The following is a 26,891-nucleotide window of genomic DNA, read 5'->3' on the forward strand; positions in this document are numbered from 1 at the left end:
CTTGGCCCTCTCCCCCATCCCTAATCTTCTAGATGGGAGAAGGTGATAATACTCATACAGCACTTCCAGTAGTCTAGCACAGAGTAGCACACAATAAGGGTTAGCTGCTATTATTATCCTTACTACTGTTGTGTTGTCCATTGTGGGGAGCAGCCCGGACTGGACTGAGTTACTGGAATTAAGACTTATTCTATGCATCTGCTCTCCCACAATATGGCGCTGGGAGAGAAGTAAACAGCTTCCGCACAGCTGCCTCCAGTTCAACCAATAAACTGTAGGACTTGCTCCTGATTGGAGAGCAGCGTACTCGGCGTGTGGGCAGCCGAGTTAGGATTGGCGGAGGAGGACTATAAAGGAGGAGAGAGACGGCATGCACCAGGATCATCTAGGGGGAACATCTAAGGGGAACATCTAGCTGAAGGAACACCTGTGCAGCCCCCGAGAAAGCCGGCCGGCGGTGTGCCGCTCCCCTGCGGAAGTGGGGAAAGCGGCCAGGGGGAACCGCCCTTCCACGGAGGTGGAAGGGATAGTAGCCAACCCGGGAAGAACCAGCAGCAAACCCGGGGAGGGCCGAGCGGACGAAAAGAACAGCGCAGGGTTTTGTGTCGTTCCTCCACGAAGACGGGGAGCGACATAATGGTGCCGTGACTCGGATATGAAGCCTAGGCAGGGTTTAGTGTCGTTCCTCCATGAAGAGGGGGAGCGACAGTCCATTTGTGAAGCCACCTAACCATTTGTCCATCTGTTCGTCCCAAGTGCTCCTCTCATGTGCTTAGCACCCTCTTCAATCAGACAATTTGCAAAATCTGTTTTTCTTTTTTACTCAGAGGAAACTCTTGCCCACCCCAGACTAGACCAGGACATCCTGACAGACCTCTCAGGGGAACTTGATCTTTTCCCTTGCAGCATTTTTTTTTTTTTGAAAATTATACTTAAAAGACATTGGGTTGCTAAAAGAGAGCACTAAATAGAACAAAAGGAAATGGTGTGTAACATACAAGTCAGACAAATGAAAGTGAAGCATGCCCTCTTAAGTGATTAATCGTGCCAGACATGGGTAACAGTTAAAATAGGAAAGAAGAAATGATGGCTATGGTTTAGACAGTTGCTACACCACTCAGTCATAATCTGAATAAGGGTAAAATCTTGTAATAAAGTCTAGAGTGGTGCTGGGATTCAGAGGAGGTCTATAGGCTTGAAACTGGGGAGATGTGAGCAAGGTCTTGTAGTAGGGATCATTTTAGTTTAATAGGAAGGAAGAAGGAGTTTTCTGATCAATGGGAAAGCCATGTTGCTTGAGCAAATGGCTTATACTCCAATCGAGGAAGACAGCACTCCTATTAGGAACCACTGGTAAATGAATTTTCATGGAATAAGGAAACACCATAGTCATGGGGGTTTTGTTCCTTTACATTATGTCAAAGATAATAGAGTCTTTAGTGAAATTTAAAGGATAAAATGGCCATATATATATATATATATATTTGGACAGGCAGAGTTAGACAGTGAGAGAGATAGAGAGAAAGGTTTTCCTTTTCCATTGGTTCACCCCCCAAGTGGCCGCTACGGCTGGCGCGCTACACCGATCCAAAGCCAGGAGCCAGGTGCTTCCTCCTGGTCTCCCATGCAGCTGCAGGGCCCAACCACTTGGGCCATTCTCCACTGCCTTCCTGGGCCACAGCAGGGAGATGGACTGGAAGAGGAGCAACCGGGACAGAATCCAGCGCCCCAACCGGGACTAGAACTCAGGGTGCCGGTGCCGCAGGCAGAGGATTAACCTAATAAGCCACAGCGCCAGCCTATATATTAAAAATAGTTATTTGAGGACTATATGTAGCAAAATCATAACAAAGTGCTCTAGCTAATGAAGAGACCAGTGTTAGAGGGGTCATCTCAAAGATAGTGGGGAACTAAGAGGAGAACAACTCTGCCTGAGGCAATAATATAAGAAGCCCAATGATAAGGAACTCATGCATGGAGTCATGTGTGAGTGGGCAACTGAGTGTAGCACAATGGATTTTCAGGTGACCTAGCTTAAAATGCACTACATTACCACATCAGTCTGGCAAGTTCAGTAGCTAGCCTTGTTTTCATGATGTGAAATAACAGTGCCTTGTCTAAGTCTTTAATAAGTATTTATCAAATGAAGTAAGATGTGGTCAAAAGGTAGCTGTTCTTTCTAGAATTTTAACTATTTTGTGGCTAATATGGTAGACAATCTTTTTAGACTTTTAATTAATTTTATCTTCTCTTGTAAATATCAAATATCTTTGGGTTCATTTGAAATGAAAGAATATCATTTTATTTTGTGGGTTAGGATTAGACAGATTAGCATTTAAAATAAAACTTACTGCGGCACTGACTGGCCCATCACTATGTCCTGCAGAATCAGGCTGTTCCACATATATGGTATAAAAATCAGGTCTAGAGTGAAAATTAAAGCAGAAAAAGATATTATCAATTTGGAATAAACTTAAAAGCTGGATTGGAAGATTTTGTAGATCTTAAACTTGCTGGCTGCTGCCCTCTCCTTCTCTCTGGCTTCCTTTTCTTCCTCCAGGCCCAGATGTTCCAGTTGGTCTCAGCAGGGCTAGCTCTTGCAATAGGAAATAAACGAGACCATGCTAGATATAAGCATTGGTATGCCTTAGTTATGAAACTCTGTCTTGTTCTTGCAGCTAAAACCTCTCTTGGTATGCCCTGGCCCTCTACATTTCCTGGTCTCTGACTTTTTGTTGCCACACGCAGTTCTGTCTCAATATCTAGATTCTGAGGCACTGCTTTCATAGAGCACCCTTCAAGGAAGTTCCAACTCCAGCCTGGTGCCATCACCTTGGGCAAACACCTGTGGCTTGGTCAATTCTAATAGCAGAGAGTCAGATCCAGTTTCAGCTCTCCTCTACTTCCTGGTGCCTCTCCCTCTGGTGCTGGCTCCATCTCTATTGTTCAATAGCGATAGTGTCAACCATGTCCCAGGAACAGAGTCATCAGGTTTCAGCAATAAGTTTTGAAAAGTGCCCATAAAAGGTAATGCCATTTCTCAGAAATGGTCATTGAAAGTAAAGAGATGATTTCATTTCTTAGCTACATATATCCCTCTAAGATAGCACTGCTCTGGCATTATGTATTACCTTTCAGCTTTGGGCAAGTCCAACCATTCCAACAATGTAGTGATCCTCTTCTCATATGGGATGCTTCTAAAGAGGCAGAGAAAAAATTCTCAAAAATCAATTCAATAAAGAATAATTCCATTACATTCCTGTTCAGGAAGATAGGTTAATATCTTCAGATATTTGTTTTGCTTCCTGTATGATCAAAATACTGAAAGGGCTCCATTATTACTCAAAGGGAATCATATTGTTAGTACTTATAGATACACTTGCTATATTACATATTAAATGAATATTTCTTTGTTTCCTCCTTACCTTTCTCTCCTTCAATTTCCCCAAATTAAAATAAAAAGTCAATGATTATGATCTGTTCAATCTATTGATTTTTATTCATTTATGAATTTATATCTATTGAGCACCTATCCCTAGACACTATCTGTCCATTTGTAACAGAATTTATCAGAGAGAAAATCATTACCCGTTGTAAGGTGAATACAAGGAAGGAAAGGTCTGATTTATAGCCACATCAGATCCTGGCCAGAAGAAGGTGCCAGCTTTTAAACCTTGATACATTGCTGTCAGCCATATCTGCACAAAGAACAAATTTAGAATAAATGAAAGTCAATAAAATTACTTGGGGGTAGAACTTCTACAACTTACTGGAAACTAAAGAGTAACAACTGCAACATGTATTACACTTAAGTAAAATTTGTCTTTATAGTGGTTAAAATATATAATGACCCAAAATCTGCCTTGAAAATTAAAAACATAGTAAATCAGTAAGAAAAAGGTCATTTTTAAATTGGTAAAATTGTTCAGTTCTTCTTTCCTTTTAAAAGGATTATGAAATAGAATTAGGGAAAAAGTTAATGGATAATCTTTCTGAGTAATTTCCAGATTGACACATTTATGATACAATATCCACTTTTCAACCTAAGGCCCTCTGCGTGAATAATTAGAAATGTTTAACACATTTCAATTATAATTATAAATAGTGGGGAAACACTGTCCCACCCCAGCCTTTAGAACCTGAATGGATAATGTGAAACTCCAAGCAGTGCGTCAAGGCTGATCTACTGTCACACTGGGCACTGGTGGTTACTTTCAATTCCAAGTAGACTGCTACCCACCGGTTGCCCCTGCCACCAGGCTGGCTGATTTTTCTCCTCTGAAGAAAGTGAAAAGTTCTTGTTGAGATTTACATCATACATGCTATTGTCAATGATGCCATGTGATTCTGGATATAAGCCCTAAAATGATAATTTTAAAAAATATTTAAGATAAAATAACATATTAGCAAAATGTACATTTAAATTAAGTAGCAGATGACATATAACTCATGTCACATACCCACATAACTTTCAACATAAAATACTTGATCTGAACTCAAATATCAGGTCTATAGCAGCAGATGAATGACATTAGGCTGATGGTTTATGTTGGTGATGGTCATGTAAAACCTGAATGCCTAATAACTGCTAATAAATTTTCTCACATTACAATAATAGTGAATGGTTATATTGGAAACAATAGCAAGACATTTACCAGATAGAAGATTTCATGTGTAAAATATTCTGGCTTTGAACATTTGTTAGCAGCACTTCAAAAGGCAGCCTGCCCAATCCCAATCCATCCTGCCTTCAGTGGATCCATGCATTACCCACTAATCCAATCACATTTATTCATTCAATCTTTCCACATATTTTCTTTGAGTGCCTATCCTATGTGGTATAAATGTGGTATAGTAGTAACTACTAGTAGATAGATTTTTAGGATATCTTTTCAGAACATTATTATACTCATACATGATCATGTGTTTGTATGTGGCTATATCTATATCTACATAAAATATAAATTAATAGCATTTATATGAGGCTACTTCAAACTGTTTTTTGAAATGAAAGATGAATTTATTTTTGGTGCAAATATCTTGAAAACCATACACAATTTTTTCAGGATATGCATTTTCAACAAACTTTTGAAGATTCTTCTTAATATGTATAATCTCTTATTTGTATACATACATAAATATATGTATTATAAATATTATGTATGTATGTATGCAGTCAATTCTTGTTAATCACTGTAGTTATGTTCTATAAAATTGCCATGAACACTGAATTAGTGAATACAGAATCACTGCTCATTGGGAAAATACAAGATTACTACTCTGCATCTTACTGTTTTATTACTATGTAGCAATAACTAAATTTATCTAAATTTGAAATATCCTCATTATTTGCAGATTTTATATTTGAAATTTTCTTACTTGCTAAAATGTAATCAGTACATAGCAGAAGCTAATATCCTCTGCCTACTATATTTTCATCTAATGATTAATACATAACCTTGTTTCTGGTGTATTTTAGTTTAAAGATGTGTTATTATTTTTTTTAAAGATTTATTCACTTATTTGAAAGGCAGAGTTAGAGAGAGGCAGAGGCAGAGAGAGAGAGAGAGAGAGAGAGAGGTCTTCAATCCACTGGCTCACTCCCCAACTGGCTGCAACAGCTGGAGCTATGCCAATCTGAAGCCAGGAGCCAGGAGCTTTTTCTGGGTCACCTACGCGGGTGCAGGGGCCCAAGGACTTGGGCCATCTTCTACTGCTTTCCCAAGTCGTAACAGAGAGCTGGATTGTAAGTGGAGCAGCTGGGTCTTAAGCCGGTGCCCATATGGGATGCCGGCACTGCAGACCAGGGCTTTAACCAGCTGCGCCACAGAGCTGACCCCAAGATATATTATTTAACAGATATTTTTGGATAACCATAATTTGTCTGTGATTCAAGTTTACCTAACACATATTTTCTGTTATCACAGCCTTCTTGCTCTAAGGAACACCAGACATCACTCTAACTCTATATTTGGGGGCCATTGTTAACATCAAAATCATCAACAAAACCACAGACATGAAAAGCATGGCATTAAATATACAATGGGCTGCAAAGATGACATTTGTTGTTAGTATGACAGTTAAAATTAGAATGCACATTGTCATCCTGCCAAACTTCTTTTGGGCTTGTGTATATTGCTGCTTTGTACATGTCTTCAAATAACCATGCATGCACTACATTTACTGATTTGTGGGTAACAACCATTTTTAAAATGGGTGGGGGAAGTAGGAAGGGAGAGAGAGAGACTGAGAGGCATAGATCTCCCCTCAGCTATTTCACTCCTAAATGCCTTCAACAGCCAGGCCTGAGCCAAGTCAAAGTCCTGAATTGGAAATTCTGTCTCAGTCTCCCATGTCAGTGGCAGGGACCCAAGTACCTGAACCATCACCTGCTGCCTCCCAGGGTCAACATGTTTAGGAAGGTGGAATTGGAATTGGATCTGGGACTCAAACTCAGGCATTTTGTTATGGGATACAGGCATCCCAGACAGGGTTTTAACCACTAAGCCAAACACTGGCCCCACAAATAAATTTTAGTAAGAAGGTAAATCCCAAATAATGAGGATATATATACAAATATAATATTTAAGGAATAAAATCAAATGTTATAGTTACTGTGCATTAATGATTGAATAATAAAATACAAATTAGTAAAGATACAAATATCCCTTGGTGATAAAGGCTGAGGCGAACTTTTAAAATGTATTTTAAATCTATATATGTTAAATGACTTAATGTTTCTTTGAGTTCACTTTAGTCATTCCACCTACATCTTTTCATACATCGAGGAGAATTCTCTTGATTTAGCTCCTTTTCTGTAGAGGTCAAGCCATTACACTTGTGAAGCAGAACTCTTTATCAACTTAAACATAATGAAATATTGGGAGAGAACAACATTCCCACATCAAAGCGGTTGTCCTCATGTACTCATATAGCCTACTGTCCCCAGCAGACCTTGAGCTAGGTAAAGGACAATCAAAAAGCCAAAGAATGGTTCATAAAAAGAGGATCTCCTGGCCTTTCACAAAGCTGAATGTAGCTAATGCTGGAACACTCTTTCATAGTTAATGTCCCACAGCACTCCATTGTCCTCAGTTACAGCCCCGCCTTTGCAGCCTGAATTAAGCCAAGAGCTATCAGCACATGCGCTTGTGAACCATGATGCACTGGGCTCAGCCAGTTCCTGCCAGCTCCTGACAGTCTTGCCACTGGGCCAAGTACTTACCGTAACAATGGTATAATGATTTGGAAAGGTTTTGGTAGGATACACAGGCCTCATGTATTTTGAATGAATTCCACATGTTTCTGCAACAAAATTTGGGGAGAAATCAGGAAGTTATTTCTTCCTTAGAATTTGTTGTGTAATGAAAAGTCTAAACATGAAGTTTCTTAGAAAAACAACTAGAATGTAGATCAGAGATGGAAAGAAGTTGATATTCTGATCCTTAAGTTTCCTCTATTTCAAGACATGTCAGTTTTTAGGAAAAGAGTAAACTAATTCTAGATCCCTAAAATTTTCCTGTACATAGCCACATAATAGAAGGCCACAGACTCTACAGCCTCTGTTGGAACAGCTCAACTCTGCCTTTGAGGCCCTAGAGTATCCATAGATAACGTGTAAACAAGTGAGCATGGCTGTGCTCCAATAAAACTTTATTTGTGGACATTGAAACTTTCATATAACTTTTACATGTTACAAAAAGATTTTTTTTTGGAAAGCAATCATTTAAAAATATAAAGCAATTCTTAGTAAAGGGCAGGCAATACAAAAACAGAGTGCGCAGGATTTTAGCCTACATTCTACAGCTTCCTGACTGCTAAGCTGAGCTAAAGATACCCCAAATTAGACATGGCCAGTTTTGTCTGCTCCTGCTGCTTCCCTCTTTCCAAATCTGGTCACTATAAAAAGAATGTCTAACGCATTTGCATCTCAGCTGAGATTTTCTATAGGACGAGGTCCAAAATTACTTGTATAGCCACATACATCAATGTCATATAGTCATGTCTACAAAATGGGCTAACTTTACTACACATTACTTTGAATTTGGTTCCCGTTTTATCGTCGAAGTTTCCATGAATCTGTTTTTTACAAAGTACGGCATTAATTTTGCTTTCATTGTTCTGTTGTTTTCAATCTGCACAGTAACCCATTTAGAGGTCAGAGCCACTGGAGCACAACTATTTCCTTTGCAGCAGTGAAATACAAGAAATTTTCCAAACCAAAATCCCATTGCCTCTAATCCTAAAAGAAAACATCTCCATTATAGATTCTGTTGAGATGGAAAAAAAAAAGTGAAATTGATCGCTGTCCAAAAAGTAATAAAACTCTGCAGCTGGAAACAATGAATGTTTTCTCAAATAGGCCTGAGATTGGTCTCTTTCCCAGTCTCTGTTAAGTATTTCCACTATGATGAGGAATTTCCTGCTCGCAGTCTTTTAGGGCTCCATCTCCAGTCCACTAAATAGCGTCCTCTGATGGGAAGAGGGTGGGGGTAGACATGGAGGAAAGACAACTCAAAAAAACATACACATGTTAACAAGCACTCAGAGGATTCCGATGTACTTCTTTTTGCAAATAGCTCTATAATTTGACTCATAATCCATAACTTAAGATGAAAATAATCTTTATTTTTATTTCTTGCTCAATACCAGCAATAAATAAAGCTTGCCGTTAAATCAGGGAATGACGCATTTAGTATTGGTAAGGTGTCAGATGATTAGAAAATGAAATGTGATCTAATTCAGTAACATAATTAAAAGAATGTAAGTGGGGGTAAAGATGATACAACAAATAGAGATGTAAAGTCAGTTTCTGATTTATTGCCTTGAAATATGTAAGGCAAACTCAAATTATTAATGTGAAAAGCTACAGGGTATAAAATAAAGTGCAAAGTAAGCTGCCTGTATTGTGAAAACATTACACCACCCTAGTTATGATGTCCTAAACATGACACACCTGTTGGCTATCTACACTTGCCTCTGAACCACAGATACTGGAGAACAGCTCACGGAAACATCATTTTCTACCATTGCTCCTTGCAGATATTAATAACCTGAATTACCACTGAATAGAATACTTCTGGAAGGATACCTAACAAACCAATAGGAACAATTGCTTCTGTCAAGGAAATGTAGGAAGACCAATAAAGAGGTTTTGTTTGTTTTTACTATATACATATACACTTTAATATTATTTAAAAATAAGCCTTTTGTAGAAAGAAGGTACCAAACAAAAATAAACTAAAAAATATAAATGGGATAAGCCAATGTAGCTAGGCTTACAATAACTTTAAACTTTAAGGAGGGACAAAAAGACTACATTAATGAATAAGTAAAGTGGCCAAGAGAATAGACAAGTCAAAATTATAATGTACTCTTTATGGAATTCTTATATAAGAATAAGCATAATTAAATACTATTAATTATGACATTCCTACAAACTGAAAACATGGCAAGCTACTCAGCAACATTCACAGGCTTGAAATACTTTCACTTTGGCATGTATTTAGTAGAACAATCTCCTGCAAAGACTAGCTACCTGGTTGGCTTATGACATCACCATCACTCAACAAAATCAAGATTAATAAGCTCTACAACTGCTCTTTTCCCAGGAGTTTCAGGTAAGCATTCCAAATCCTGGGCACATAGAGAAAAAAGGATGAAAGACAGACAGGACTGATGTCAGAAAGATGTTCAAATAGGAAGCCTTGGACTCTTCTTCCCATTGCAGACACGACCATTCAATAGCAATCAATCAATTTCCTCTGAGTAAAATCCAGGAACTACTTAGGGAGGCTCCTAATTATGAAGCAAGTGTGAAACCAGCTATGTCAAAACTGGTAGGAAGGGGAAACCTGCTTTCACCGTAATCTAGGAGTGGGTTGTAGCACAGCACTAAATTATCAGGAGGAAAGCCCCAGCTCTCAGGTTCTTCCCAAGGATGTAAAGAATTGGAGCACAAATCTGACATCCCAAGTTTGGTGTTACCCAAATGACTGATTTCAATCTCACCTGTCTTGGAGAGGTGATGGGATCCAGTATACACTGGTAGCCTGGGGACTACACAGAACAAAGGGGAGGTTTGCCTGTCATGCAGGCATAACCACAGCTCCTCTCTGCTCAGCAGGTGATAAATCTCAGCTCTCAGTTTCTCACGGTGAGGGAAAGAGTTGGACCACATATCCAATGTCCCAACAGGGAGTTCCCAAAGGACTGGTTTCTGACTTGCCTGTTTTGGAGCACTAACAGGATGTGGAATACTCTGGTCATCTGGGAGCCGGACAGAACAAAGGCAGTGATTTGATCCAGCAAGATAGTCACCTCAGCCCCTCCCTAAACTCAGCACAGAGAAAAGAGGTTTAAAAGAACACCTAGACCCCAACTTATCCCTGGAGACAGGAAGAATGGTAAATGGTATCTAATGATCTGACTTCTCTGGTGACTTCCTAAGAAACTGGCTTTAATCTTGCTTATCCCAAAGCACTTGGGGAAACTAACTTGCTCTTGACACCTAGTGGGGGTGCTTGGAACAACAAAAGAAGGTTGGCCTAGCATGGAATTTTGAGGAGCCTTCAGAACCTTTGAGCAGGCTGACTGGTGAGGGTTTCTCCTTTAGAAGTCCAGGCAATGAAGCTAGAGAGACGGTTATTTTGTTTTATGCTCAGATGCCAGCACAGAGAGTAAAGAAAAATTAAGAAAGAGGAATATATGCTCTAAACAAAGAAACAAGATAAATCTTCAGAAACTAACCCTAATGAAGCAGAGATACATGATTTATCCAAGAGACAATTCAAAACAATCATCATAAAGATACTCACTGAGGTTAGGAGAACAATGTATATACAAAATAAAACCTACAACAAAGAGACAATATAAAAAGCACTGAATAGAAATCACGAAACAGAATAATATAATAACTGAGCTGAAAAATTCATGAGAAGAATTAAATAGCAGACCAGATCAAGCAGAAGGTATGAGCTGGAAATCCAAAGACATGTCATTGGAAATCATTCAGGCAGAAGAAGGAAAAGAAAAAAGAATAAAAGGGAGCAAATAAAGATTAAAAGATGCATGGGGCCAGTATATGCTGTAAGGAATTTTCTGAATGAGATGAGAAAGAGAAAGAACCAGAAAGTGAATTCAAAGAAATAATAACTTCAAATCTCCAAGGGAACCCAATACAACGAGCCTAAAGAAATCCACACCAAGACACATTATAATCAGTTTGTCAAAAATCAGAGACAATTTTGAAAGATGTGAAAGAAAAGCAAGGTAGAACATACAAGGGGAGCTCTATAAAACTAACTGCTAATTTTTTCAACAGAAACCCTGCAAGCCAGAAGGGAGTAGGATGATCTATAAAAAATGTTCAAAGAAAAAAAATATCCTACCAACCAAGAATACTCTACCAAGAAAACTGTCCTTCAAAAAAGGACGTAGTAAATTTTTTAGAGGAAGACTTTCCTAGACAAACAAAAGCTGAGGAGATTCATCACCACTCTTCTTGCCTTGGAAGAAATGCTAAAGGAATTCTTCAACTTGAAACAAAATACACTATACAGCAACAAATAAGAAATTACATAAGAAAGTATAAAACTTATTGGCAAAGGTAAACACATAGACAATTACAGAACATTGTTTTATTATAATGGTGGCAGGAAAATCACTTATTCTAGTACAAAAGTTAAAAGGCAAGAGTATTAGAAATAGCTATAACTAAATCCTATGTTAATGGATACACAATATAGATGTAAACTGTGACATTAATAACTGCATTGAGAAGTAAAAGTATTGAATTTTCTATGAAATTGAAATTAAGTTCTTACCAGCTTAAAATAAACTGTTATAAGGAAAATATATTTTATGCAAAAACCATAGAAATAAAATAAAAAGAGAAAGGAATCAAAGCACATCATTCAGGGCTGGCTGCAGTGCTGGCATCCCATATGGGTGCCTGTTTGAGCCCCGGCTGCTCCACTCCCCATCCTGCTCTCTGCTACGGCCTGGGAAAGCAGTGGAGGATGGCGCAAGTCCATGGGCACCTGCACCCACATGGGAAGGCCCGGAGGAAGCTCCTGGCTCCTGGCTTTGGACTGGCGCACCTATGGCCTGGCGGCCATCTGGGGAATGAATCAGCTAATGGAAGCTTCTGCCTCTGCCTCTCTGTAACTCTGCCTTTCAAATAAAATAAATAAATCTTTTTTTTAAAAAAGCAAATCATTCTAATAAAAATGAAACATTAAGGAAGACAGCAAGAGAGGAAAAGGGGGTAAAAAGAACTACAAGCAAAACAGAAAGCAACAGTGGACTTTTCTCTAACAATTATTTTAATTAATATTATAAAATTAATAAACTAATAATTACTTTTGTTAGGATCATAGAAGACTACTATGAACAATTATGTTCCAATAAATTGTATAATTTAGGAGAAATGGATAAATTCCTGGAAGCATATCACCTACCCAGACTAAAGAAATAGAAAATTTGTAGAAAACTTAGAATTAGCAAAGAGACTGTATCAGCAGTAAAAAACTTTCCAGCAAAGAAAAGTCCAGGACCAGATTGCTTCATCAGCAAATTCCATCAAATACTTAAACAACTAATGACAATTTTTCTCAAATTCTTCCAAAAAAACTGGGGACAGAGGAACACATTTAAACTCATCTTATGAGGACAGCATTACCCTAATATAAAAGCAAAACAGACACTATAAGAAAATACCAGACTAATATCTCTGATAAAGATAGTTATAAAAATCTTCAACAAAATATTAGCAAACCAAATTAAACAACACATTAAAAAGATTACACACCATAGCCAAGTGATATATGTCCTTGTTTAAGGATGGTTCAACATAGGACAATCTATTAATGTGATTATAGCTCATTAACAGAATGAAGGATAAAAATCACATAATAATCCCAACAAATGTAGAAAACCTTTCATGCATGCATGGCAAAGATCATTAAAAAATTTCATGATGAAAACTCTCACCAAATTAGGACTAGAAGAAAACTACTTCAACACAATAAAGATTGTATATGATAATCTCACAGCTAAGATACTGCCCAGTGATTAAAATTAGAAAGCTCTTTCCACAAAGATCAGGATCAAGAAAAGGATGTTGCTCACTTCTTTTTGATATATTACTGGAAGTCTTAGTGAGAACAATTAGGTAAGAAATAAAAGACACTCAAATAAGAGAAGAAGGAATATTGTCCCTCTATGTGGAAAACATATTATCATATATAGAAAACACCAAAGATTCCCCCAAAACTACTATAACTAATAAATTCAGTAAAGTTACAGGTTACAAAATCAACACAGAAAAATCAGTTACATTTCTATGTACTAATAAGGAACCAGCTGAAAATTAAATTCAGAAAAAATCTCATTTATAATAGCATAAAAAAGAATAAAGTGCTTAGAAATAAATATTGTGAAGCAAAAGACTTAATAGTAACAACAATAAAATATTGGGCAAAGAAGTTAAAGAAGACATAAACAAATTAAAAAACATCTAATTCTTATGGGCTGAAGACTTACTATTGTTGAAACTGTTCATACTACCCAAAGTCATTTTCAGAATCAATGCAGCTGCTGTCAACATATCAATGGCATTTTTATAGAAATAGAAAAAAAAAACATATGGAACCACAGGTGACCCTGAATAGCTAAAATACTCTTGAAAAAGAACAAAGCTGGAGGCATCATACTTCCTGACTTGAAAATATATAGTAACTAAAACAGGATGGTACAGTCATAAAGATTGACATAAAGACCAATGGGACAGAATACAAAACCCAGACATAAACCAGTATAAGTCAACTCATCCTCAACAAGGGTTTCAAAAAGTACAGTCTCTTGAAGAAATGGTGTTAGAACCGATAGAATAAAAAAAAGGGAGAGAATGATCCAACATGGGAAGCGGGATACACAGCAAACTCATAGAATGGCAGATGTCCTAAACAGCACTCTGGCCTCAGAATCAGCCCTTAAGGCATTTGGATCTGGCTGAAAAGCCCATGAGAGTATTTCAGGCATGGAAAGACAAGACACTCTGGAAAAAAAAAAATGACCTAAATGAAAGATCTCCGCGAGTGAGATCCCAGTGGAAAGAACAGGTCATCAAAGAAGGAGGTACCTTTCTCTGAAGGGAGGAGAGAACTTCCACTTTGACTATGACCTTGTCTAAATATGATCAGAGACAGCGAACTCAAAAAGCTTCCATAGCCTTGGCAACTCATGACAAGAATGACAAGAGCCTAGGGTGATTACTGACACCATAAACAAGAGTGTCAATTTGTTAAGTCAAGAATAGGAGTCACTGTGCACTTACTCCTCATGTAGGATCTCTGTCCTTAATGTGCTGTACATTGTGACTTAATGCTATAACTAGTACTCAAACAGTATTTTTCATTTTGTGTTTCTGTGTGGGTGCAAACTGTTGAAATCTTTCTTTAGTATATACTAAACTGATCTTCTGTATATAAAGAGAATTGAAAATGAAAAAAAAAAGAAATGGTGTTAGAAAACTAGATATCCATAAGCAGAAGAATAAACTTGAACCCTTATGGTACACCACCACCACAAACAAAAAGCTCAAATTGGGTTACAGATTTAACTAAGAGCTAAAACAGTAAAATGCCTAGAAGGAAGCATAGAAGGAAAATTTCATGCCATCAGGCTGGGCAATGATTTCCTGGCTATGATATCGAAAGCACAAGCAACAAAAGCAAAAGCAGTTAAATGGGACTATATGAAGCTAAAAAGATTTTGTACAGCCAAAGAAACAATCAATAGAATAAAAAGGCATCGTATAGAGCAAAATAAAATATTTGTAAATTGTAAATCTGACAAGGGGTTAATGTCCCAAGTAAGTAAGGAATTCCTGCATGCAATAGCAAAATACAAACTCTTCTATTAACACATGGCCAAGGACTTAAAAACATATCTGTTAAAAAACACATACGGATATCCAATAGGTATTGAAAAGATGTTCAATGTTATTAATCATCAGGGAAATGCAAATCTAGGCACTCCATGTTCACTACAGCACTATTCACAAAGATATGATTATCACAAGATATGATAATAATCTGAAGGCCTATGAACAGATGAATAGAGGGGGAAATATGGCCTACACATACAATGAACCCTGATGACATTATAAAAAGGGAAAAAATCAGGCATCAAAGCACAAAAACAGCATATCAAAATAGTCATAATCATGAAGTAAAGAACAGAAAGGTAGTTTCCAGGGGCTGAGTTAGAGGGAAATTACGGAATTATTCATTAATTGGTAAAAAATTTTATTTGTGCAAGATGAGTAAGACTTAGAGACCTACTGTACAATAGTGTGCAGGTAACAATGGCATCTGCTGTGGAAAATTTAAGAATTCAACTGTTTAAGAATTCTTAAATTCTTAAATTTTCACTATCACAACTGACAGTTTGCTGATCTTGATTTGTAGGCTGCAAACCTAAGACAAGACGATGTCTCCGCTTCACCGGAGCAGGATTTGAAACGTCATATTCTTGTCTACATAGTAGTCACAGACGTGACCCACTGCCCTGTGGTATTAATTCAAGTTCTGTCTTCACAATCAATGTCGTTCAACCCAGGGAGCTTGATGGGACCCTAAAGATGGGACCCTGGATTTCCTGAACAGTGATGTTTCTTGTCACACACTTCACTTGAAGGCTACCTTTATTCTTATCCTATCTCACCACATCTATTCTTAATTTGGCCTCCTAGAAAAGAATTGCCCTGTTTTGCCTTATCAGGCCTAGCTAGTCATATATTCACATGATGAAGATCAATATATTGTATGTATGACTAAAATATTTTAAATATTAGAAAACCAAAAGCTAATAATAAATATATACTAATGGGGCTGGTGCTGTGACGCAGCGGGTTAATGCCCTGGCTAGAAGCGCCGGCATCCTATATGGGCGCTGGTTTGAGACCCAGCTGCTCCACTTCCGATCCAGTTCTCTGCTGTGGCCTGGGAAAGCACTGGAAGATGGCCCAAGTCCTTGGGCCCCTGCACCTGCGTGGGAGACCCAGAAGAGGTTCCTAGCTCCTGGCTTCGGATCGGCGTGGTTCTAGCCGTTGCGGCCATCTGGGGAGTGAACCAGAGGTTGGAAGACCCCTCTCCCTCTCTGCCTCTCCTCTCTATGTGTAACTCTGACTTTCAAATAAATAAATAAATCTTCAAAAAAATTTAAAAATATATACTGATATATTTATTTTATATATATAAAATATATATTTATAAAATATATTTATATCATTAGTATCATTTCCAATTCTTTATGGTATGAATAAATCAATCATTCCATCTAAAAAGGGGTCCAATTTGACCTAGCTAGTTAAATTCTCTTTAGGAAACAAGTCTTGATATACCTATTATCTGGAGATATTTATATAAGGAAATAGAAGCTGGTAAGTGTTTATCAGATCAAAGTGGCTCAGCAGTACAAGTGTGGGAAGTGTAAAACTCAATCTTTTTGCTAAAGAGGTGCCTCAGGGTGTGCATGTGTCTGGTGAGGGAGAGAGAAGAACAGGAGAGATTACTTTTAGCGAGGTAGGGAAAAGTAGTTTACCTTTCTACAATTGTGGCATTTTGGAGTTGGGATTACAGTATAAATCATTAGATCTCATGGTCTCATTTTAAAAATGAGGAAACTAAGAGCTAGAAAAGGCAGTCAAACAGACTAAAACAGTTGTATTTTTTTTTTTAAGATTTTGGAGGAAAATAAAAACAGGAGTCATAAAATTTGAAAATTTTGCAGGTTAAGGAGAGTCTGGAGAAAATGGACAGGGGAATGGCGCAGTGTGAATAATATGGACCCTGTAGTATTAACCCTCTGGCTATATCCTTTGGTACCCAACTCCCCTTTATTGTTTCCTTTATTAAATTATGTGGAGGCCAAGTGCACAACATCCTGATAAAGATGATAATAAAATCAGCAACTATAATAATAACCAATAATTGCACATCTCATGAAATCCCATCAGGTAGGACATGACTATTTAAGTGACCAAAGGCAAGAGCCACCAAAAGATGAGGGAAAGTGACCCGAGACATCACAGCTAGTAAGTGGAAAGGCCAAGTTCCAGGCAATTTGAATCCAGAACTGGAATTAGATCGTGATCTTTTTACCTACTGGAGTATTTGTGGATGTGGAATCTGTGCAGCTAATCCAGGTTTCTTCAGGATCTTGTCCTGGAGCTGTATCAACTTTGCACAGACCCAGCACCCAGTTCTGACAAACACTATTTTGGAAACAGTATATATGGGCAAGCATATGAAAGGAGTTATATTCAAACACAATAAATCAAAATAACCAAACAGATGAGTGTGCTGCCAAAGGAAGAAAGAAAAGGTAGGAAGAACCAACAAGTATGAAAATACTTTCCCCACTGAAAAGACATGGATGCCATGTGATCTTGAGAGCACCTGGGCTGAGAAAAAATGTCAATATCAAAGCCAGTAAGAAAGCTGCGTCATTTGACATCATCTAAGTAGGTGTCTTTATCATTTGTGTGCCGTTAGTTGGAGAAGACTTACTCAGTTTATTGATATTAGGCATTAGAGTACTCCATGTTTGCAAATACTCAGCTCTGAAGCCATCCATTGAAAATAGGATAACTGGTGGCAGGTCAAACCTGAAAATGCAAAACAAAACTCATCCATTGTTTTGATTATTAAAGAATATACATTTCTATGCTGCTTGCAATTCTCCAAATTAGAAAATTCTTAGGAAGTACAGTAAGAAAATAATTTGGGGTCTATAATTATCTAGTCCTATCATCTATTGTACATAATTATTATTTGGAACTTAGAAAAACTCTATAAGATCTTTCCTTTTTTCTAGTGTTCTACATCTTTTGACATTTTTATTCTAATAACTCAGGATATTAATATATGCCTCAAAATCCTTATTATCTTTGTTTAACCAGTACCTCTGTTAAAATGATAGGATACAACTTTTGGGTTATATGCAGGGACTCTCTGTTTTTTTTTTTTTAATTCAATGTCTTTTCCACTTTCTAAACTGTACTCATATAATACACAACACACATACATTTCTCAATGGTATAGTTTGATGAAATTAAAGTGACCTGATATAGTTTACGTTAGAAAACACTTATTTTTCATGAAGTTATTTGCATAATTCTAATTTAAAATTTTATGTTAATAAATATTCCACAAAATAATTTTCAGCTTAAAGACAGGATCAACCATTATATGATCAGTGAGTGGGGTCCAAAGATCCAGTACACCCCTTTTTTTCTTCAAAGATTTATTTATTTATGTGAAAGGCAAAATGATAGAATGAGGACAAGGATGAGACAAAGAGAGAAAGAAATCTTCTATCCATTGTTTCACTCCCCAAATGGCTGCAAACAGCCAGGTCTGGGCCAGGGCGAAGTCAGGAGCCCAGAACTCCATCCAGGAGTACACCCTTTTCTTAATGTCCTCCCTGCCTCTCAAAGTTTGCTGCTCAGAGCACATTTTCATCTCTGCTGCCATGAATATCCATACGCCTAAAACATCCTTCACTGCTTCCTTAGGATAGGTTCTTAAAGATCAGATTTCCTGGTCCAAGGATAAAATTTTGAGGAGTCCAAAGTATTTTGTCACAATTCTCTCCTGATAATCTATATAAATTTATCTTCCATCATCAAAACAGGTGACAGGTGTACACAAATCATGGTAGGTTCATTATGTATGAAATGAAAATTGCATCTTATTTTCATTTTTATTTGCTATTGCCAATAAAAGTGAACCTTAAACTAATATTATTTTTACTGCTCAAGATGAAACCTGAGCAAGGACACATCTATTATTTCATGTTATCATTAGCAAAAAAACCAACAACAACAAAAAAGAAAAACCCAAAACTAACAGTCACCTGTAAGCCAGGTGCTGATATTACTTCCAGCTCAGCAATGAGACAAGTAGAAAAGAAAGATAACTTTCTCAAGGTGTCCTACGTTAGTATGGACTACAACTGTATGCCCAAGGGCCCGTGCTCCTTGCCATAGGACTATTAAATAGTTAAACACACAAACAGAAATGTTGGTTTGTTTTATTTAGTCTAGTAAGATTGTTTTATTCAATGAAATGTTTCTAGCCACTTAAATTGCTATATGAGAATATTATCAACAGTGGCAGAATCATCACTGTAACTTTGTCATGCAAAGACAGAGGAGATGGAGATGGGAAGGAATTCCTACAACAGAATAAATGACAAGAGTGGATATGTAGTACCACTAGCTTCCTTTCTGGTCTTGCCGTGCTTGAAGATCATCATATTAGTATTGTAATCTCTCTGTTACTCTGCTCCAACTCTCAAATACTTGGGTAGACAAGTGATTGACAAGTCTGGATAGACCATTTTAATCAATCATTCAGGCTCAGTCATCAAGGTCCGCTGAGGCTCCTTACAAGGACAGTGGGTGACAATCTTCTAGCTTGTCATGTGTCCTTCTCCCCAGCTATCAGCAGGAGAGGGAGTCTCAGGGCCACAAATGATTCTTCACATTGTCCTATGCTCTTTCCATTCCTCTGGTCAATTGGAGTGTCATAGGCTCAGATTGTGACTTGTGGGTGCACCTTGCCATAGAGATCTGGGCCTCACTGCCTGGTTTGCCTCCTTGCCTCCAGTAGTCTCCAAAAGTATATTTCAATTTCTTCACTGCTTGTGCCTAATTTCATTACATGGGAGTTGAGATAATGGTTCTGCTTCAAAAAAAGTTTTTTATAAAGAGTTGTTACCAGGAGAAAATAAAACCATATCAATATTAGTTATTATTACTGTTATGCTTTCACAAAAGACCAGTTGTCAGTGTCATTTGGACCCTGACAAAAAGCCATATGAATATTGTCTGTTTGGTTCTAAGCACACCTTAATATATGTTCAAGAATAAGATTCATCTAATAAAACAAGCAATAAAATAAATATTCCACTAGGAAATATTAAAACTTTTGAGTACTTATATTATGCCACATATCATAACTAAAATTAACCTATATTATTTTTATAACTTATCAAGCATTTTCCTTTCTTTAGATGTTTTAATTCTCACATGAAATCTTCTGAACCTGACATCATCACTATTTTTATTCTGGTTTTATAGATGCAGCTCAGAGAAGTGGCTAATGCAAAGTCCCACAGGCAAAACCAAGACTCCAACTCAAGTCTCCATTTTATTCTAACCCCTCTGCTCTTCCACCCAAAAGCTGCTGAAGAAGTCAGCTGGGTCTGAGGATTGGGACATCTCAAAGTGGCATGGTACAAAAGCCAACACATTATCCATAAGCATTTTTGTGTGTAAAATATGTCTTATTATTCATTAAAGGGGTTCAGGTTTGGTTTTTAATCAGGCTGCACATGTTTTGTCAGTCTGACATCCCTCTTACTATGTCAAACTGACTTTAGCAAACAATGCTTCATTAAATCCGAAAGAAAAAAATTGTTTTAATTTTGAAGAAAACAACACAGTTCTGAGAACAATTGCCTAAGTTAAAACAAAAGGAGAGCTTATGGTTCATGTTGCTTTATACACTCTTCTCTGACAGAACCAGGAATGTTAATTTTCGTAATCCAGGCAGGCACTGATACTGATGGATACTGCACATGCATACACACCCACACACACACACCCACCCACCCCCCAACACACACCACACACACTCCCCCTAGATGGAAAGGGTTTTTACAGTATTGATCAAAATCCTTGGAATCAACATCTTTCTGAACTTAGCGGGAACACAGTTTTGATCTTGAGGCTATGTTAACGGAATCAACTGTCACATTCTGAAATAAAGAATTTCAGATAGTATCATCATTTTTTCCCTTAAAATTCTAGAAAGGAATGACTTTGTTTTGCAATCTAGGTTGGAAGAGCGGAGAATTTATATGTTTGCATTTAGTTAAACATCAAATGAAACAAATGTTATTTAAAAATTCTTCCTGATTCTAAGAATTTCTTGCTCTTTCTTCTGTCTCACTGTCATACTTGTACTACTTAGCCCAGAAAAGTGTCAAGGGCGGTGGCTACAGGAAGAAAAGGGGAATTTTTGGCTCTGAGGTGAGTGGGGACACATGCCCACACTGAGGTAAAGAACAGGGAGCAGCCATCATTAATGTGTGGAGTTGGTGCCCAGGAGGGTTAGCGGGGCCTCATATGTTCGTCATCGGGGTGCACCTGCCAACCCCTCTGCAACCACTCCTTAAAGTCTTTCTCTCATTGTAAGACTTTCTTTGGACAAGCCTTTCCCCCTGGGCTCAGAAAGAAGAAATTTGAGGCACTTGATTGTTAATATAAAAGTGTTCTGGTGGGAGTAATTTTAGTCAAAAGACCTGACCATAGAAGCATTAGTTAATACCCCACCCAGTTTTTTTAAGTCTTTGTTGTAACATATGAATATAATAAATTAACATAAAAGTGTCTTGTACACAGTAAAGCAAACAAAAAATCTGCTATGTCTTTGAAGCCACCAGCAATCTCCTCTTTTGTTAACTATTCTGTTTTGAAATGAAAACAAACCAAGGAAATGCCACCATGCCACTCAACTACATTGCCATGTGTCAATCACTAAAAGAAGATAAAAATTCCATGTCATTCATCCTCACCCTTCTGGACATTGAGACTGCTGGGCAGAGACACAGTCTTCATTCACCCATGAAGTTTCTCCTGAAAAGGATAAGACCAATAATCTTTTGACTTCTGCACCACAAACAAGAAAAAGATGCAAATGTTCAATGGGTGTTATCTTCCCAAGTGACTCAATTAGTGTCACTGCAGTGAGTAAATTCTTCCAGAACATGAGAAGTGCTGTTTCGCATGTTGGCAAGGGCAATGCCTCTAATGACTTGCAGAAATCACAATCTACAATAGCACAGCATAATACCAGGAAGCCAGTCTTTACCAAGAAAAACAATGCAGATTCCTGTAGCTGAAAAGAGATGTTTCTTTGCTTTTTAATAATGCCCCCCAATCAAGGACAATGTTTTCCCAACTGCTAAAATAAATGGGTTTAATAAATATGTATAAACAATCCAAAGAGAGAAGGGAAAGCGGGAAAAACAGTCAATGACAATAGTTGATAGCTAATGGGGGAGATTTAACAAATGTTTAAAGCTGTGAGCAGAAATAAAATCTTGCTATTCTCTTTACAGAATTTCTAGCTCCCAGATGTCCATCAACTGATGACCAAATAAAGAAAACATGGTACATATACATAATAGAATACTACTCAGCCATAAAAAAAGAATTAAATTCTGACTTTTGCAACAAAATGGATGCAACTGGAGACCATTATCCTTAGTGAAATAAGCCAGACCCAAAAAGTGCTGGCATCCCATATGGGTGCTGGTTTGAGTCTTGGCTGCTCCACTTCCCATCCAGCTCTCTGCTATGGCCTGGGAAAGCAATAGAAGATGGCCCAAGTACTTGGGCCCCTGCACCCATGTAGGAGACCTGGACGAAGCCCCTGGCTGCTGACTTCAGATCAGCACAGCTCCGGCCGTTGTGGCCAACTGGGGAGTGAACCAGCAGATGGAAGACCTCTCTCTGCCTCTTTCTCTCTGTAACTCTGCCTTTCAAATAAATAAATAAATCTTAAAAAAAAAAAAGAAAAAGAAATAAGCCAGACACAAAAATACAAATAGTATATGTATTCTCTGAATGAACTGTAGCTAATTTAGAGAATGAATAAAAAAAGCATAATGTATATTGAGCTAAACTGACATCTTGTGATGATTTTTGTCTACAACACTTGCCTATACCCCTATGGAACAGTAGTCTATCCACCTTTGTCTTGTGAAGCATTTTGTTTAAAGGAGCAATGAGTTTGTGATTACAAAGTCAATTGAAAGTTTGATATGGAAAAAATAAAAGAAAAAAAAAGGAAAGGAAGGAAGGAAAAGGGAGGCAGGAAGGGAGGGAGGGAGAAAACTATTACTATATTCTTGGAATCATAAATATGAAATCTAGACAGAGACCATTCTGACTAACATCCCCCAAAACCAAGGAGTAGACACAATGTACTTCTTGAAACAACAACACCACCTAAAAAGTATACTTGCAAAAACAAGTAAGCAAATTACACGAGAATCTGAAAGGTCCTCTGGTCCCAGCTACTAATCTGCAGAAATATAAGGGCTGAAAAACTGCTAAAGTCACAGAGGATGCAATTAGCAAAACCATGACTGAAAAGCTCTATAGGGCAAATGGCCCCATCTATCCAACATAAAAATTGCAAGGGGGAAAAAGGGAGAATATACTTTTAAAGGACTTGAAATATATGTTGAAATATGTAAAAATCTATTTAGATCCTGCTATAATCTTTTTTAAAAATATTATGAGATAAAGAGAAAAATTTGGGCACTGGTTGGATATTCGATGACAGTAATTATTGATGATGTTTTGGGATGTATAAACAATATAATAATTTTGTTAAATCCTTAATTACTTCAGATACATATTGAAAATATTTATGGATGAATTATATTAACTCTAAGATTTGCATCAATATTATCTAAAATTTGGGGAGAGAGGTTAGGGAGAATTCTGAGTATATTTTGTTAAGGGCAAAAATAACTAAAAATCAAAAATTGGCAAAAGGAGAACTGATCACTATATTTCCTTTTAATGCCAAGCTGAGAATTATCTAAAAAAAAAAAAAACCCATCTGTATGGATTATCTAATTACCTAGAGTATGTATCTTTATCTAGTTTTCTCTTTATCACTCATTTTACAACTCATCAGGGTAGCAATTAACAGGCAGAAGATAAACAGCAATATACTGAGGTCATATTAAGATGGCCACTGAGCCGGCGCCGTGGCTCACTAGGCTAATCCTCCACCTTGCGGCGCCGGCAAACCGGGTTCTAGTCCCGGTTGGGGCGCCGGATTCTGTCCCGGTTGCCCCTCTTCCAGGCCAGCTCTCTGCTATGGCCAGGGAGTGCAGTGGAGGATGGCCCAGGTGCTTGGGCCCTGCACCCCATGGGAGACCAGGAAAAGCACCTGGCTCCTGGCTCCTGCCAGGATCAGCGCGGTGCGCCGGCTGCAGCGGCGGCCATTGGAGGGTGAACCAGCGGCAAAGGAAGACCTTTCTCTCTCTGTCTCTCTCTCTCACTGTCCACTCTGCCTGTCAAAAAAAAAAAAAAAAAAAAAAAAAAAAAAGATGGCCACTGAGGTGAAAAGTTCATGCCAAGATGGCCATTGAGGTGAAAAGGTCATGCCAAGATGGCCACTCCACTGATAACAGAAACTGCCTGGCAACAGGCCGTGATTGGGTGGCTTCGGAAACCACATGACAACAGAGCCTGACTGACGGCAGGCTGTGATTGGATGGTTTCAGAAACTGCCTAGCAACAAGAGCCTGACTAGCAACAGGCTGTGATTGGATGGCTTTGAAAACTGCCTGGCAATAGGCTGTGATTGGCTGAAGCATAGACCGCCCCTTGACCGAATTGGTTGGTCTTGACTATACAAGCTGTTGTACTAACTGAAATAAACGAGTCTGCGGGCTGCTCTCCTCAGGCCTGCTTTCACGCGATTCCCGGGGTCTGTGTGATGACTCTGCGCCTCTTGCCCCCACCACGCTCCTCCTCTCAGAAACGAATCCACTGCAACATTGTTGAGAAATCAACTGCAACAATATACAGCAATCGATTTTTGCCTAGTGGCAAAGAAATGATAATTATTTTTTCCCACTAAAAGTTAATCCTCATGATTTTAGTCCACCCTCTTTGAGTCCTATATATAGTTTATACCAAGTCAAATCAATTTTCTTCAAACCAGCTTTACATTCTAGCTGGTGATCTCATTAATGAGTTAGCAAATCTCTGATGTCCTCAATATATATATATATATATATATATGTATATCTCATATATATATGAGAGAGAAAGAGAGGAAAAAAGAGAGAGAGAGAGGAAAGGAGAGAGAGAGAGAGAGACCCATATTCTTATCTTTCTGAAAAATTTGCTTTGCCAATCTGAGATAGAATTGGAAATGAGACAATAACAACTGAATACACGTGATGGGCTTATGGGGAAAATATCATATTGTTGTATCTTCGTGAAGTAGTAGAAATTTATCACAAAGTTTTAAAAAAAATTAAATACTTTAGACTTAAAATACCAAAGAAACCAGCTGGCTTCTTCCACAAAAGTGACTCAAACTCCTCTACTCTCTGAAGATATAAATTTGACAAAAAGAATTTAACATTTTAAAATATAAATTAGTATTGAATCTTTGTGAGAAACGTGAAAAAGAGCTTTATTTTACAAATAAACTGAAATGACTAAATTAACATCATCAGAGTAACCAGTTAGTAATAATGATAAACTTCATCAGTGCATATAAAAATTACTTTTGTTTCTTTTAAAGTCAGGCAACATTGTACAATGAATTCAGTGGAAAAATTACCACATGACCTAAAAGTCAGTCTTGAATTAAATCTAGTTAGAAAACTGGGACAGAAGAAAAGAGACTTGAGATGCCAGAGGCAGTATGGTCTGTGAAATTAGAGAAATAAACAAACCTGAATCTACATTTGTCTTTGTGAATTTAGAGAAATTTCAATACAATTTTTATTTGAAAAAAATTTGACATAAAAATTGTGCATATTTATGGGGCACCATGTGATGTATTGTTACATGCTATACATCGTGTAATGTAAAATCAGGGTAAACATATTTATCCTTTCAAGCACTAAACATTTCTTTACAGCAAATGTATTTTTTAATAATACAATATTTACTATTAAATATTGGGCAATTATTAGTTATTTCAGGCTTTTATTTCCTTTTCTAATATCCCTGTTTGTCTGATTTTAATTATATTTTATAAAAAACTAACTCATCCTTTAATTTATACTTATTTTCCTGTCATAGAATAATAATGTTTCTAATGATAGGACTAAGAACCAAAGGGATCACAGAAACAAGAATAGTGTCTGCAAATACTAGCTGATAGAATAAAAAAGGGAGAGAATGATCCAACATGGGAAGTGAGATACACAGTAGACCCACAGAATGGAAGATGTCCTAAACAGCACTCTGGCCTCAGAATCAGCCCTTAAGGCATGCGGATCCAGCTGAAAAGCCCATGAGAGTATTTCAGGCATGGAAAGACAAGACACTCTGGGGAAAAAAAAAAAAAAAAACCTAAATGAAAGATCTCCGCGAGTGAGATCCCAGTGGAAAGAATGGGTCATCAAAGAAGGAGGTACCTTTCTCTGAAGGGAGGAGAGAACTTCCACTTTGACCATGGCCTTGTCTAAATATGAACAGAGTCAGTGAACTCAGGGGGGTTCCATAGCCTTGGCAGCTCATGAGAAGAGCATAGGGTGATTACTGAGGCCATAAACAAGAGTGTCAATTTGTTAAGTCAACAACAGGAGTCACTGTGCACTTACTCCTCATGTAGGATCTTTGTCCTTAGTGTGCTGTACATTGAGATTTAATGCTATAACTAGTACTCAAACAGTATTTTTCACTTTATGTTTCTGTGTGGGAGCAAACTGTTGAAATCTTTGCTTCATGTATGCTAAACTGATATTCTGTACATAAAGAGAATTGAAAATGAATCTTGATGTGAATGGAAGGGGAGAGGGAGTGGGAAAGGGGAGGGTTGTGGGTGGGAGGGACATTATGGGGGGGAAGTCATTGTAATCCATAAGCTGTACTTTGGAAATTTATATTCATTAAATAAAAGTTAAAAAAAATTAAAAAAAAGAATAATAATGTTTCTGCTATGATGCTTGCATTTTCCTCCTGTTTCAATAATCAAAATTCAAACTTATCTTTTTTTGTGTGAGAATATTAAAATTATAAGTTAGGTACCTTAGTTGGATGTGGT

General features: G+C 37.6%; 1 protein-coding gene across 2 annotated transcripts in view; it reads right to left on the reverse strand.

Annotated features, from left to right (window-relative positions):
* The window catches only part of ENPP3 (ectonucleotide pyrophosphatase/phosphodiesterase 3), a 97,341-nt gene that overhangs the window by 51,039 nt on the left and 19,411 nt on the right, over window positions 1-26,891 (reverse strand). For both annotated transcript variants that reach the window (XM_070074616.1, XM_008263526.4), the window contains 7 exons: window positions 21,652-21,712; window positions 17,577-17,674; window positions 7,226-7,305; window positions 4,241-4,360; window positions 3,589-3,698; window positions 3,132-3,197; window positions 2,352-2,424 (listed from right to left, as the gene is read on the reverse strand). In XM_070074616.1, the coding sequence (XP_069930717.1) occupies window positions 2,352-2,424; window positions 3,132-3,197; window positions 3,589-3,698; window positions 4,241-4,360; window positions 7,226-7,305; window positions 17,577-17,643 (516 nt within the window). In that variant the 5' untranslated portion in view covers window positions 17,644-17,674; window positions 21,652-21,712. The remainder of the gene's footprint in view (window positions 1-2,351; window positions 2,425-3,131; window positions 3,198-3,588; window positions 3,699-4,240; window positions 4,361-7,225; window positions 7,306-17,576; window positions 17,675-21,651; window positions 21,713-26,891) is intronic.

This window comes from Oryctolagus cuniculus, chromosome 5 (assembly GCF_964237555.1).
Source record: "Oryctolagus cuniculus chromosome 5, mOryCun1.1, whole genome shotgun sequence".
NCBI lineage: Eukaryota > Metazoa > Chordata > Mammalia > Lagomorpha > Leporidae > Oryctolagus > Oryctolagus cuniculus.